This window comes from Dermochelys coriacea, chromosome 8 (genome assembly GCF_009764565.3).
Source record: "Dermochelys coriacea isolate rDerCor1 chromosome 8, rDerCor1.pri.v4, whole genome shotgun sequence".
Classification (NCBI taxonomy): domain Eukaryota; kingdom Metazoa; phylum Chordata; order Testudines; family Dermochelyidae; genus Dermochelys; species Dermochelys coriacea.
The window spans coordinates 76037169-76052489 of NC_050075.1; the positions used below are offsets into that span (position 1 = coordinate 76037169).

The 15321-nt window shown below is 44.3% G+C and overlaps 1 protein-coding gene across 6 annotated transcripts in view; it reads left to right on the forward strand.

The window, feature by feature from the left end:
• Positions 1-15321, forward strand: part of HFM1 (helicase for meiosis 1) — a 117059-nt gene that overhangs the window by 85776 nt on the left and 15962 nt on the right. For 5 of the 6 annotated variants that reach the window (XM_043490512.1, XM_043490513.1, XM_043490517.1 and 2 more), the window contains 6 exons: positions 349-501; positions 1094-1189; positions 1622-1740; positions 2608-2693; positions 2840-2949; positions 4262-4501. In XM_043490512.1, coding sequence (XP_043346447.1) covers positions 349-501; positions 1094-1189; positions 1622-1740; positions 2608-2693; positions 2840-2949; positions 4262-4501 — 804 coding nt within the window. The remainder of the gene's footprint in view (positions 1-348; positions 502-1093; positions 1190-1621; positions 1741-2607; positions 2694-2839; positions 2950-4261; positions 4502-15321) is intronic. The other variant, XM_043490515.1, reaches the window with a different exon arrangement.

Consider the following 15321-nt stretch of genomic DNA (forward strand, 5'->3'; position numbering starts at 1 on the left):
GCATTAATTGAGATTTTTCTAATATAACTGTTTCATCTAAGTGTCATGTATATTGTAAGTCATCTCTCCTTGCTCCCTAGGATTTAACCTGAGCATTTCTCCTCATAACTCTTCAGAAGATGACTCCAAAACATTTCATCCCATACTTATCCCCATCCATCCCCAAAGTTTTCCAATCTCCTCTCCATCAGTTCTGAGCCACATACCAATTCATCATATCAGATTTGCCTGATTTAACATTGAGTCTCTTAATGGCAAATCACTCCTTGTCTTTAACCTTGTGTAAATGGTAATATAAGAACATATTTTTCAATTTACATAAACATTTTTGTGTTTCATTTCTAAAAGTTGGGGTGGATATTCAGCAAAACTATACAGCCTTTTACTTAGGACCAAAAAGGTTTGGAAATGAAGTGGTTTTACAAAGAAAATTAGAAGCTGAGTCTTCACCTATGTATCATGCCTCTTCAATAAGATCAACAGGAGCGAGAAAGGATACAGGTAATTAATAATACTCTAAAGAATAGAGTCCCATATCCTGCTCCTGTTGAGGTCAATGGAAGTTTGGTCAGTTACTTCAATATGAACAGGACTGGGCCCCATATTTGTTCATCTTTCTTCACTTTTGGGTAAAATGTATGAAAACACACTACAATATATTAAGGAATTTAGTGTACTATGGCTTTGAATCCAGTATAGACAGGACTATTTCTATCAAGTCACAACAAGGGCATAGAGTGTTGCTGTATTGGCTCAACAGGTAGTGAAGTATGTTTCCATAGGGAACTGAATTAGGGAGAGAAGTTGGACATCTAGTACCTCATACCTTCAGAGTTTTAGGGTGGTGTTGAGGTGATGCTTACAGCTTTTAGTGGGTACAGTTATTGCTTTGCTATGAAAAGTCTTAGCAACCCAAAGAGGAAGTCTCTCTGACAAACATATAGCAGTTGACTTTTTTGACCCAAAAGTTTTTTGAGGGTGAACAAAAATCTAGTGTCATGGATGACTTTGTTCCTTTTTCTCCCTGAAAAACCCTCAATAAAATCAGTGAAATAGAAAAACGGCAGCATTTCTTCTTCTTATATTACCTCAGGAGGTGCCTGTAACCGAGGGACCACTTACATGAAACTTGGGACCAGAGAATGCAGCCATCACTGCAAAAATAAAGATGTATGTGGACACGACTGCTGTAAGTTTCATAAAACCTCATTATTTCTAACATCTAAATTCAAAGGATCCAGTTCCCTCATTTACACAAGTGTAAATTAGGATTAATTTTGTTGATATTAATGGTGACATTGGTATAAAAAGAGTACACAGTAAGAGAATCATGCTTAAAATGTCACTATGATGCAATCTAAAAAGTAAAAATTATTAATAAGTAACTGCAGTATAATTATTCTGTAGCGAATACAACGAAGAGTAATATTTTACAGAATTTGATAGCAATGTCAAGCTTTTCATATTTTTGTACGAAAACAAATGCATCAAAAATTGTCTTTTATAGAACATCTAAGATGAAATCTTGGCCCTGTTGAAGTAAAAATTCCCATTGACTCAAATGGGGCCTGTATTTTACCCCTAAAATTTAATCTGAAGAATCTTCAAATCCTTTTCTTAGGTAAAATTGGAGTTTCACAGAAATCTGAGTTAAAGAGAGATTCAAAGTTTTCTTCATACCTAGCTGATTTAAGGAACAGAAACTCAATTTCATTCGTTCCCCCAGTCAAACAACTAAAGGTTCGTTTTAACACACACACTCCTGAAAATTTTTTTATTTAATCTAGTTTATTGACTATTTGTAGGTTGAAGGTATTTTATTAATCATATGTAGACACATAGGATCAAATGTGTCCCATTGCTGTGAAATATGGAAATAGCAAAGGAACACAAAAAAGATAGGAAAGGCCCAGTAATCTTGGAAGGGTGTAGCTGCTAAGTGGTATGCTTCCCATGAGCCTGTGGAAGCCTTTTTCTGCAAACACTGCCTGATTTGTACTCTGCAGATTTAGGAAAGTATGGTGGACTAAGTAGCAGGCATAGCTGGAAGCCACCACTCTACGTGGCAACCTAGGGAAATACTACCTGAAATTATAAGTAAAAATTAATACTGGTGTCCTGAGAGAATTATGCTGCCAGGGGAGATTTTAAGAGAGACGTTATTTTTAGATTCGTAGACTCTACATAGTTTCAAGGCTAAGCACTTTGCCCCCTGGATGTGCCTGCAAATCTCTTTTCCCTATGGGGAGAATGTGGCATCTGAGTTTTTGCAATGCTTATTTCCCCTTCCCTGCAGGTTTTTCTGCAGTGGAGGATGATTTGGCCCATAGGTAACAGAGAAAGAAGTGTGGTTAACAGTCTGGTCTTGCTGAGATATTTGCATTACTCCAAGATCTCACTGGCTAAATTGAATAATGTGATATATAAAACTTTTTAAAAAATCTATTTCATCAGGTAGCTGCACATGTCATGCATTAATTCTATAAAATATGAATAAAAACTTTCTTCCTATAGTGGCTTCCCTATTTTTTTTGGAAAGTGCAAGTGTGATGCAGACTATTAAAATACAATAATACACTAATCATCTGTAATAATCTTTTTTTGTAGATGCAGATACAGTTAAATAAATCTCAAAATGTGAATCTGAAACAATTTGTTTTTACACCAAAATCTTTGCTGCCAGCATTGCCAAGGTATTATATTATTGCTATAAATAAAATTTAAAACCTACTTAGTTTAAATTCTCTCACTGGCATAAGCAGTGAAGACCTGTTTTCTGAATCAAATTATTTTTAATTTGTAACCTTCTTGTGACTCTGTTTTACTGATTTGTATGAAGGTCTGACTACACACAGTCTTCTGCCTCAGCTTCACGAGAACACTGGAATAATGTTAACATCCTTGGTAGACCTCAGAACCAACTGCAATCAGAGAGTTATGAAAAGAGTAGTAAGTTATTACTAATGTCTGAGGATTTTCTATGATTTTTTTCATTGTTTTGAATTAAATGTTTCTTGCAAAATTAAACCTGTTGAAATCACTACAGCAACCACCATAGTGCTGCAGGGAACTGCATATTTAGGGCAATACAATATGTTCTGTCAAGGCAAGGAACTTGCTTTGACATTGGCTTTTCTTCTAAAAATCATTTAAAGTTTCAAGAACAGATCTCAGCCAATAAATGTCCCTTAAAGGAAAACTGTAGTGGTTAGTTCTAATATCTTAGGGCCCAATTCTGTAAAAACTTATTACTGAGTTGGATACTTATGACTGTGCTTATTCCCATTGATGCCAGTTGTAATGCATCAGATAGTTTACCTCTATCTCCTTCTGTTTTCCACACACATTTCCCATCATCAGTGGAGTATCTGAGTGAAAATTGAGCATTATACTTTGTACTGTTGGGCTCTTAAAACAGCTAAATTAATGTTTAGTAAAACCTCTCTATTTATATTAAAAATTAAAGTTTTATTTTAATACCTTTCAAGGTTCTAATTGATCCATAAATGTGAGTATATATCAACAATCAATGAAACTTTACTGCTGCTTCCCATCACAGATGATGAAAGTCCCAGTCCTACCACATAAACTATTTTCGTTTACATACACTGCACGTTAAGTGCTTTCCATTTCTAGTGCATGCCAATTTACAATATACAATTGTGTTCTATTTCCACTGTTCAAGAGATAACAAAATAAATAGAAAATACTGCTAACTTGAATGTGTATCTCCAGATATGTACTGCCTTCACATCTGCTTATGCTCATTTCTGCTACTCAAGCAATGAAAGGAAATGAAAACCCTTCTGCGTAGTACTCTCAAATAATGTTTTAGTGCAGCTATCTCTACATATTTTAGTTAAATGCTTTTAAAATTAATTGTTTAAAATGTGTTAGTCTGTTGTGATTAGTTTTGGGGAGTTGAAAATATAGGAGAGGGAGACAATGAGTAAGACTAAATAGAGTGAATAAAGAGAAAATGAATGGGGTGGGAAGGTAAAGGGACTGGGCTCGTCAGTGTTAAACTTGCACTCCATCAAACCATAATTCTCACACTGGAAAAAAAAAATTAAATCAGAGGTGACTTGAAATATTCTTTATAAGGGCCCCTTGCTGGAATTTGGTGTGAAGATGACTGTTTTCTTAAAATAATGTTGAGAAAATGTGTGTAGCTAACATAGTTCACTTTTTTTATAGGTTGAACAAATACTCTTAAGCATGCAATCCAGAGTTTTACACCCCTATTATAATTGCATTACAGATCTCTCTTGGGAACATTCTGTGACTGTAAGTGAGGAGAGCCATCAGACAATGACGTCAAAGAAAAATTTTAAAGAATCTTTAATGCATAATTTGACTAATGCAGATAAAAGCAGCTCTTGGTTTTCAGAGGCTTTGAATGTGAACTTTGAATTGGGAGATGACGTTTGGGATGATTTTGATGACAAATTAATATATGCTAGCAATTTTTTCACTGGTGTGGAGAGTAGAGAAGATTTAGGTAAAATTATTTTGGTGTAACCTATTGTTTATAATTGTCACTGTATGTACCACATGGACAGTGCACCAGATAATCTTCCTCAAATTAACTCTTCACCCCCTTTTTGTTAAAAGTAATTGATTATGATCTGAAATAAAATTTAACTTAAAATCTGTGAGTAACTTAATTGACCAGCTGATTTAGAATTGTTGTTTAAAGACAGATTTTTTTATTCAAGATATTGCAGCCTAAATATCAAAGATAGTTTTCTACTCAACCTTCATGCACAATCTCAGAAGTTGGGTGTTTGTTAAAATGATGAGCAGGGAAATAGTTAATGTTTTCACTTAAATTGTTTCCAGTTTGGTACAGTTAATTGTAGGCCTTACCAACAAATTATAGACTCAGTACCTGCTAGCCCTCTGAATCACGACAGACTTCAGATATTTTAAGATCAATAGATTTTGCCTTTTTCCAGCAGGCAAGTTCTACTGTCCAAGTGCTGTGAAATTACTTTGCAACTGCCAAAGATTACTCCCTTCCTGTGGCCTCAATTACAGACACCATATCCACCTTTTTCGCATACATTATATCATAATCAGGTTCATGGACCTGATTTCATGTGTATTATTCCCCATTTCACAATCTCAGTGAAGCAGGTTCTTCCTGATTGAGTCCATAACCAATCCTGCTCACAAAGACAGATGACTGGAAGAGCCATCCACAGTATTAGATTAGAATACAGATTGCGAGAAGGGAAAGTTTCCTTTCTTCCACTGTCTCTCCATGTAAATATTTACTTTTTAGGCCCTTTTCTATAAGGTGCAGAGCACCTTCAAATCTCAGTGAAGTAAAATGGAATTTGCAGAATTGGGCCTACTCACCAGGGCCTGGGTAGGATAGCTCTATCAGGATGCATGCTTTAAGTTGGGAAAATAATGCTTTCTGAAAATTAGGAATTGTTTTGGCCCTTCTGCTTTCTATGTTTCAATAAGCAGTGTGGTTTTGAAGACAAAATAAACCTTTGTTAAAGGGCATATTGAATTAAGCATTGATTGTTCTCACACGTGAATGTAACCATATTAAAATAAATGCACTTGCAATGTATTTCCTTCTGTTCTTCTGCAGCTATATACGTGCTTAAAATCAATAGAAAAGAAATATAAGGAAACAAGTGTATTAAGTCTCCAAATTATCATGAAAGTCAAATGATAGATCAATTCAGAATTCGTGATAATTTTGTAAATATATGAATTTGTTGGGTTTTTTATTTATGCTGCAGTGTAGATAAGTGTTAACTTTAAAATTAATCAACTTAACAGGCAAAGCACCAGAAAAAAATGGGAGTTTTACAAATGTTAAGTTAAACTGTTAAAATAGGCTGCATCTACACTGACAAAAACATGATCCTTAATTCACCCTTGGTGGTAGCAATGGCAGGAGCTGTAGCATAGATAGGCTCAAGCAGGCTAAGCTGTTTTCACCACTATTTTGTCTATCCCCACTCTGAGCAGAGTTGACCAATACAATGGTAAAAACACCTATCTAAATTAGTTTCTTCTTCAAATGGTGGTCCCTATGTGTATTACACATGTGGGCACACAGGCGCATCATGCACTTGAGACCAGAGATTTCTAGTAAATAGTGTCTGTTGGACCATACCTGTGCAGTTGTTCTCATGTTCCATACCGAAGGTATAAGGGGTGGCTTGAACTGACATCTCTCCAGTTCCTTCTTACCTCAGCATGGGCTGAGTTAGAATCCTCTGTCTCCAAAGAGTATTGTCTACCTATCTATAAAGATCTTGTACAGAGTTTTAGTGTTTTACCATTTTAGTAGTTTCCCCCACCTCAGGGACCTTTCCCATTTTTCCCTTTGGGAGAAGGACTGTGCCCAGAGTACCAGGTTTTTAGAACTGTGCCTCCTATACCTGCTCCTTCTCGATCAATGATGAACACCAATGCTGCCTTTACTGCCTTGGGGAGGCTTATATATCTGCCAAGTGCAGCAACTGCTGCTGCTTCCCTCCCTGAAACTGAGATGGACGAGAGCTTTGACTGAGGAGAAGGCCATGAGACTCCCCTCAGATCCAGGCTGGGGAGAACTCCCTGTACATCAGCTACAGGCTGTGAGCAGTGCCCCTTTGAGGACAAGCTCTGGAATAGAGGCCAGAGTTGTTAAGCCCAAGGAATCATTACTTTAGGGCTTTCATGAGAGTAAGGGGCACTCTCATAGACATAACATATCTCCTAGATCTGCTCTTAAAAGAGACTCCCTTTCTGTCTCCATTCAAGTTGTGTGTGTCCTAAAGACTTAGGTCCACCTAAATCTTATGGCCACAAGAGTAAGGCGCAAAGGAGAAAGGATCCGTCGGTACTGGCTCTGGCTCCAGCTCATACGCTGGAAGATAAGCACCAACTGAAATCTCCAAGTTGGACTCCTCTTTGATACCGATTGACTGCCATCAGGGTCCACTGACGACTATGCCCACAGTCATACTGGATCCATCGGTTCTGGTTACCATAATGCTTCACATGCTGGGACAGACTGAAACCTAACTCTGACGGTGAGATAAGGCAAAAATATCTTCCAACCTCCTCCTCCTTCTTCGAGTGCTTGCTCATGACCATTCCATATTAGGTGTGTGTGCTCGCCACATGCACTAGTGCCAGAAGTTTTTCCCTCAGTAGTATCCATAGGGGACCAGCTCTGGCACCCTCTGGCCCCCCCCCACCCTCAGTTCCTTCTTGCCGTCAGTGATGGTGCTGGAACGTCTGCTGCTTCAGCTAGCATTGTGCTCATTCAGTGTTTCTTACAAACGTTTTCGTGTAAAATAGTTGTACATAGTTAATAGTTCCCTTAGTGTTGATTCTAATTTAGCCGGTCCCGGATGGGACTCAGCCTAGGTCCCTGTGCCCTGGTCCCCATGCTTTAAGACTGTGATCGTTGTAAGCAGCCTATGTCCATCAGTGTCCCGCACAGTAACTCTTTAAGGGGGCGAAGGGCACATAGGTGACAAGTGTCACATTGGTAAATCGGTTAAACCCCGGACAAAAAAGGACATCCTTCTCAGGGTGCTCCTGATGGAGTTGGCACTAACTCTGGCACTGGAGCAGAGGTCTGACTTGGCCCCGAACACCGCAGTATCCGTGCAGAGCACCCCACTGGTGCCATCTACAAGCCGGCACCGATCCCCCTCCCTGATCTGGCCAAGAAGCTGAAGAGGACCATGTGGGGAAGATCTCCCACTTCCCATAAGGGAAAGGAGAGGGTCAGAGGAGAGCAGAGACCCATGCTGGGCGGCTCAGCACATCCATAGCCCCAGCTCAAGTCGAGCGGTCTAGCCCATCCTGTAACATACCTGCCATGCCAGACAGTGATGAGGGCCTCCGTCAACTAGAGGTCCTGTCGACACCCAACGCCCTGCAGGCAGTGCAGGAGATCCTGATGCTACCAGTGCCGCCAACACTGGCTCTGGCAATACCCCGGTGCAGGGGTAAATCCGCCTTAGGACCTGTGTGTCCCTGCCTCAGTAGCACCGCTCCCCATCAGAAGGGAGTAGCCCTCTTCTTCTTCAAGTGCTGTCCCTGTGGGTGCTCCACTCTAGGTGTCGGTGCATCCCGGCGCCATTGATCGGAGATTTTCGGTAGCAATGCCTGGTCGGGATGCAGGCGCTCAGTTGGTATCTCCCGTCTCGTTGGAATCTTCCTGAGCGCCTGTGTCCCGCACCCCTCTCAGTTCCTTCTCAAATGTCCCCGGCTGAAGACAGGTCTTGGGGCAGTGCTACTTCTCTTCCCTGGTCTCTGTAGGAAAAAAGTATCAAAGAATATAAAAATAGTTATTAGTTACATCCCAGTTGTTTCCCTTCCTTTAGTGTAGTTACATAGTTAGTTTAAAAAAAAACAAAAAACAACTTTTCGCTTCAGGCTTGTTTCCTGCTGAGACACTCTCCCTTGCCATTTCTAGTTCACAATGCCAGGGGCTTCAGGATTCAAGAAGTGTGAAGTGGAGAAACCCACATTCCCACAAAGTGCCTCCACTATACGAGCCTCAAGTCAAGGGCTCGGCACGACAGGGACCTGTGGCTTAAAATGCTTGAGATAAAAAAATCCCTGCAGCCACTTTCAGAGATGGGGAAAGTTAAACCCGCTCCCCAGCCAGATCCGAACCAGTGGAGAGTATTGCTTCACCCTTTTTTGAACAGAGGCAAGAAGCATAGCAGTCTCATAGGAGAGACTCTGACAAAGATAAAGGGTCTCCCCCGAGATCCTTACCCTCTCTGCTGACAGCACCATAGGCAGGTGCCTCAGCTCTTTCTAAAGCCTCAGCTGTGGCTCCCACAGACCGCAGAGGCAGGAACCCGACCTCCCGTACCGGGAAGTTCTACGTGGCACCGAGTGCCTCAGCACTAAAAATAGTCACGGTGCCAGCTGTGCACTCTGCCGCGGTGCCAACAAGGACGTCAGCACCAACCCCTTCCGTGCTAAAAATAGCCACAGTGCCAACTGCATGCTCTGCCCTGGTGCCAGGAAGAATTTCGGCACCGGGCCTGCCTCCTGCCCCGGCACCAGCAGCGGACCCCCTGCAGGGCACCTCCAACAGACTTGCGGCACCGCTGACATTTCCTCTTCAACTTGTTAATGCGCTATAGCACAGACCAGGCTCAGCGCAGCCCAGGGAGCAGGAGCAACAGTTCCTCACTCAATGTGACCTCTCAGTGCCACCTGAGCCTAACTCTCCGTTCCTGGATACACAGGGCTCACTCTTCGAACAGCCACTCTCACCACCTGAACTGGCTACTTTCAGTGACAGCAAACACAATATACAGCAGCAGGTGGAGTTCTCCCCACCTGCCTCTCCTCCTCCACCAGACCCTCTTCCACCTCAGGCTACGGTCCTCAGCCACCAGCCTCAGTTTCCCTACTCTCCCCCTTCCCCCCCCCCCCCGTGGACGGCACCTGTGTTCTCCTACCCTATGCCTTGGCCCCAGGGGTACCCTTGGCCACATCCTCCTACCACTCATCCTCAGATCTCTTCCACAAAACCATTTGTGTGCCTCGATCTCCAGCTCTGTTCACTTCTAGAGTACCTGAACCCCCTCCTGTGAGCTATGAAACATATCCTGACTCACCAACCTCTAATTCTCCATCTGCTCCAGACAGAGCCCTTCCCCCCCCCCCCAACCTCCACAGAACATGGATGACTAAACAATTTCAAGAGCTTTTCAAGAGGGTGGCACTCAGTCAAGATGTCCCCCTAGAAGAGGTTCAGGAGACACAACACAAACTTCTCAGAATCCTTCAACCCTCTGCACCCTCAAAGATCGCACTCCCTATAAATGAAGCACCCCTGGAACCAGCTGACAGTCTGGCATACTCCAGCTTCTTTATTACCTACCTGCAGAAAGGCCGAACGTAAATACTATGTTCCTGCTAAGGATGCTGACTTCCTGTTTTCTCACCCACAACCGAACTCTCTCATCATGAATGCAGTCGCACAAAGGACGAAACATCCACAATATCGGCCCACCCCGCAAGACAAGGACCTTAAATGCCTTAACGTCTTGGGATGCAAGGTTTACACATCTTCCACTCTACATTTCAGGATTGCAAACTACTCTGCTCTTCTCACGAGCTACGACTTTGATAACTACAATAAACTTTTTGAATTTGCCTCCTACATCCAGAGGACAGGAGAGCGGACTTTAAATCAATTCTGAGCGAGGGCCAATTGATTTCCAGAACAGCCCTACAAGCCTTTTTAGACATGGCGGACGCAGCAGCCTGTACTACTGCAACGGCTGTGGTTATGCGCAGATCTTCATGGCTTTCTGCATCTGGCATCCCTAAAGATCTGCAGACCAAAGTGGAGGACCTCCCCTTTGATAAAGACAAACTGTTTTCCAAAAAAAATTTGAACTACTTCACGATATAAAAGATTCTAGAGCGACACTGCGCACCCTGGATATTCACCTATCTCTTCCCAGGAGACAACAATACCAACCTTACCAAAGACCGCGCACACAACAATATTATCAGCCTCAACCCAAACCATATGACATAAATGGGAATTGCTCTAGACCCCCTAAACACAGAAAAAATCAAGCTTAAGCAACCACCTCCCACCCATCCAGGAATAAACAACAATTTTGAAATGTTGGTTGAGGGTCTGCGTGACCACCCCTTGATTCCACAGCCTACTTGCCCATTTGTCCACCGCCTCCAGAGTTTCCAACATGCCTGGCAGCGTATTACACAGGATCGCTGGGTCCTTGAAATAGTTCAGTCCGGTTACTCTATCCCATTCATATCCTATCCTTCTACCCTTCCCCATCCCTCTTCAGGGACCCCTCTCACAAGCACCCACTTTGCGTAGAAGTGGCTCACCTTCTCTAGCTAGGCACAGTGGAACCTGTGCTGATGCAACATTGAGGGAAAGGATTCTACTCCCATTACTTCCTGACCCAGAAAAAGACGGGGGGGGATGGAGGCCTATACTAGATCTACTCTGACTAAACAAATTTGTGAGGACACAAAAATTCAAGATGGTCACACTGGGCACAATGATTCCTGCACTGGATCAAGGGGACTGGTTCATAGCCCTCGACCTACAGGATGCTTATTTTCATATATATATTCATACAATTCATCAATTCATACAGCTCACAGACGCTTCCTACGATTCGCAATCGGTCATGACCATTTTCAATACAGAATTCTTCTTTTTGGCCTCTCCACAGCACCGAGAGTCTTTTTTCCAAAACTCTAGTCCTGGTCGTGGCTCACCTCCACAAACATGGGATCATGCTTTTCCTCTACCTGGACGATTGCCTCATCAAAGGCAACTCCTATGGCGAGACACTTCAAGCTATCGGTTTCGCCATCTCCCTCTTTCACAGCCTAGGCCTCCAAATAAACATCCAAAAATCCACCCTGACACCTACACAACAGATAGAGTTCATCTGAGGTCATCTCAACTCAATCCAGAGCAGAGCCTTGCTCCCATATCACAGATTCCTCGCTATCACGCAGCTCCATACGCACCCTCTCTATTTGTCCCAGGACACAGGCAAGAATCTATCTACAGCTCCTTGGTCACATGGCAGTCACCACCTTCATGGTCCAGTATGCCAGGCTATACATGAGATGTCTTCAGGGCTTGCTCAATTCCAATTTCAAACCCAAAAGACACACCTTAGGGACGCTACTAACTACTCCTTCCAATGTTCTAGCTTCCCTACATTGATGGACAAGACCAGAAAACCTCTGCAAGGGAGTTTCCTTCCAGCAGCGTTCCCCAACACTCATGCTCACCACGGACGCTTCCCTAATCAGTTGGGGAGTGCATCTAGGGGGGCACAGGGCACAAGGCCAGTGGTCCACATCAGAGATGCACCTACACATAAATCTCTTAAAGCTCAGAGCAGTGAGGCAAGCATGCCTTCACTTTTTTCCCCTCATAAAGAACAAATCTTTTTGGGTCTTAACAGACAACATAACATATATGTACTACATCAGCAGACAAGGGGGAGCCCGATCACATTCCATTTGCGTGGAAGCCATCTGGCTATGGAATTGGTGCATACAACATCAAATACAAATCATCACTTCCTACCTACCAGGCTGTCACAACACTACTGCCGACACTTCTCAACAGAATACGAATGGGAACTGCATCCCGCAATACTTCAACAGCTCTTCTCCCTCTGGGGCACCCCATCAATAGACCTCTTTGCCACAACCCAGAATCGAAAATGTCGTCTGTTTTGCTCCAGAGTGGGACTCAGGACTGCATCCCTAGGAGACGTGTTCCTCATCCCGTGGAACAACTGTCTCCTCTATGCTTTCCCACCAATCCCTCTGCTACACAGGGTTCTTCGGGAGATCGTAGACGACACAGCCAGGGTCATCCTTATTGCCCCAGCTTGGCTGAGACAGACGTGGTATCCTTACCTACTCCGCATGTCCTGTCATCCACGGGCTCTCCCCAACAGGCCAGATCTCCTTTCCCAGGACAGCAGACAGGTTCTTCACCCCCAGCTCCAAAAGCTCCATCTGACAGCCTGGTTCCTTCATAGTTCCAAACCCATGAACTAGCCTGTTCCGAGCAAGTCCGATACAACCTCCTGCACAGTAGAAAAGACTCCATTTGTAAAACTTACCTGCAGAAGTGAAAGCTTTTCGTCCTCTGGTGCTTACATAATCACTTAATGCCCAATACAGTGACCCTCCCTAACATTCTAGAGTATCTCCTGAGACTAAAACAGGACAGACTTTCACTCAGCTCCATCAAAGTACAGCTGGCGGGGCTTACCACCTTCCACGACCTGTTAGAAGGTTATTCATTCATTACCCACCGCACCATAAAACGATTTCTCACAGGCCTGCAAAATCTCTACCCTGTAATTTACCAAACAGCAGCTACGTGGAATCTTAACGTTGTTCTTCACGCTCTCATGAAACCTCCATTCGAGCCTTTGGCTACCTCCTCTCTTCTCCATATGTCCATGAAGGTAGCTTTCTTAGTTGCAATAACCATCAGCAAGGAGAGTAGGTGAAATAAGCGCCCTGATGGCCCATCCTCCCTACACAGTCTTCTCCAAAGACAGTGTCATTCTGAGACCACATCCTAAATTTCTCCCTAAGGTGGTATCCATCTTCCACCTTAACTAACCGATATACTTGCCTACTTTTTATCCCAAACCTTGCAAGACTCCACACGAGGCATCCCTGCATACTCTTGATGTCAGGCGAGCAATCGCCTTTTACTTAGGACTAAGCCATTTCGTAAATCTCCATGATTCTTTGTCACCATCACCGAAAGATCAAAAGGTACGGCTATCTCTAAACAACGTCTGTCCAAGTAGATCTCTGACTGCATCAGATCCTCATATCAAATTCAAAATATTTAACCGCCTGAAGGCATTAGAACTTATTCCACTCGAGCTATGTTGAAATCCGTTGCCTTCCTACATAATGTACCCATTTCTGACATCTGTAGAGCAGCTACATGGTCATCTGAACGCACGTTTGCCAAACACTATGCTATCATGCAAGATACCACGGCAGACACCATAGTAGGCCATGCAGTACTCTCTACAGTACTCACTGCTGCATCTCCAGGTCCCACCGACCATAGTGGGTACTGCTACACATTCACCTAGAGTGGAGCACCCAGAGGGACAGCACTCGAAGAAGAAGAGGAAGTTACTCACCTTGCAGTAACTGAAGTTCTTAGAGATGTGTGTTCCTGTGGGTACTCCACTCTCCTTCTTTCTACTTTGGAGCACTAGTATAATCACTCCATGGTAGAGAAGGAACTGAGGGGGGTGTGGGATGCAGGCGCTTGGGAAGATTCCAACGAGACGGGAGATGATAACTGAGCGCCTGCATCCCAACCAGGCACTGCTACCGAAAATCTCCAATCAACGGCGCCAGGATGCACCGACACCTAGAGTGGAGCACCCACAGGTACACACATCTCAAAGAACTTCAGTTACTGCAAGGTGAGCAACTTCCCCTTCAGGCTCCGGACCTTGGACGCCAACAGCGGGATTCGAGGCACAGCTTGCCAATAACCTGGCGCAGACCTACGGCAGCACCTTGGCACCAATCAGGTGACCAATCGTTTGAGTGGAGCCACCAGTCACTGACCTGCCTGTTGCTGAGATGCGGAACCCTGAGGTCAGGGAGATCCGATGACCGGCCCGTTCCATCTCCCAGTCCCACTCTAGATCCCATTACCGATCGAGCAGCATGAGGCATAGTTTGCTGGATTACCAATGCCAATTGGCCAAATGCTGCAGGTCCCCAAGGTCCTGCGCGAGGAACTCGTCTCGATCTGACAGCTCTGTGTCTAGGTGTAGCAGCTGGCACTGCACAGAGAAGGACCAACGGTCTGCCTGATCTTGTTCGCCTGAAAGCAACCACTCTGCTTCCGGCTCCGGCACCGAGCTGGAGTCCTTGACGTCGGGACAAGCCCCAGTGCCGGTGGTACGGTCTACATCATCAGCACCGCAACCGACCCCTTGGCCCCAAGGCCAGTGGCCGGCAGCTTGATACCCCTAGAACTCTTGGGGTTTACCCAGCCTTCGCAGGCCATCCGGTCAGTGCTGGGGGGCCTCGGATAGGCCATCAGCCTCAGCATCCTTCCCTCCCCGGAGGTGGTGGCCCCAGAAGAGGACCCCCAGGAGGACCCAGGGAAACAGCCGGTGGGACCACCAGGGGATATGACAGATCCTGCGGTATTGGCTTCTTCCTCATAGTCTCCGGGCAGAGCTATTACGGGTCCCCCTCACCCAGTTCCACAAGATAATGCTAAGGCTCATCAGGAACTATTGAAAAGGGTTGCCTCCAACCTGGGGCTCCACGCAGAGGAGCCAGTGTACTCCCTATTGGACATCATTTGCTCTATGGCACCTGCTAGGGTGGCTTTGCCTCTACATGAAGGGGTATTGAAAATTACTAATGCCCTATGGCAAACCCCCTCCTCTCTGCCCCTCATTTCAAAAAGGGCTGAATGCAAATACTTTGTGCCAGCTAAGGATCACAAGTACCTGTACATTCACTTGGCCTCAAACTCCCCTGTAGTTGAGGCTGTTAATCAGAGGGAGAGGCAGGGTCTAACCAGGTCTACGCCCAAGAATAAAGACTCGAAGAGACTGGATCTGCTTGGATGAAAAATGTATTGGTCTTCCAGCCTTTAGTTGAGAGTGGCCAATCACCAAGCTCTCTTTGGTTGCTATGATTATGACATGTGGTAGGCCATGGCCAAGTTTAAGTTTTCACTTCCCGAAGGGTCCAGAAGGAATTCCGGGCGATCTTCGAGGAAGGCACAGCTGC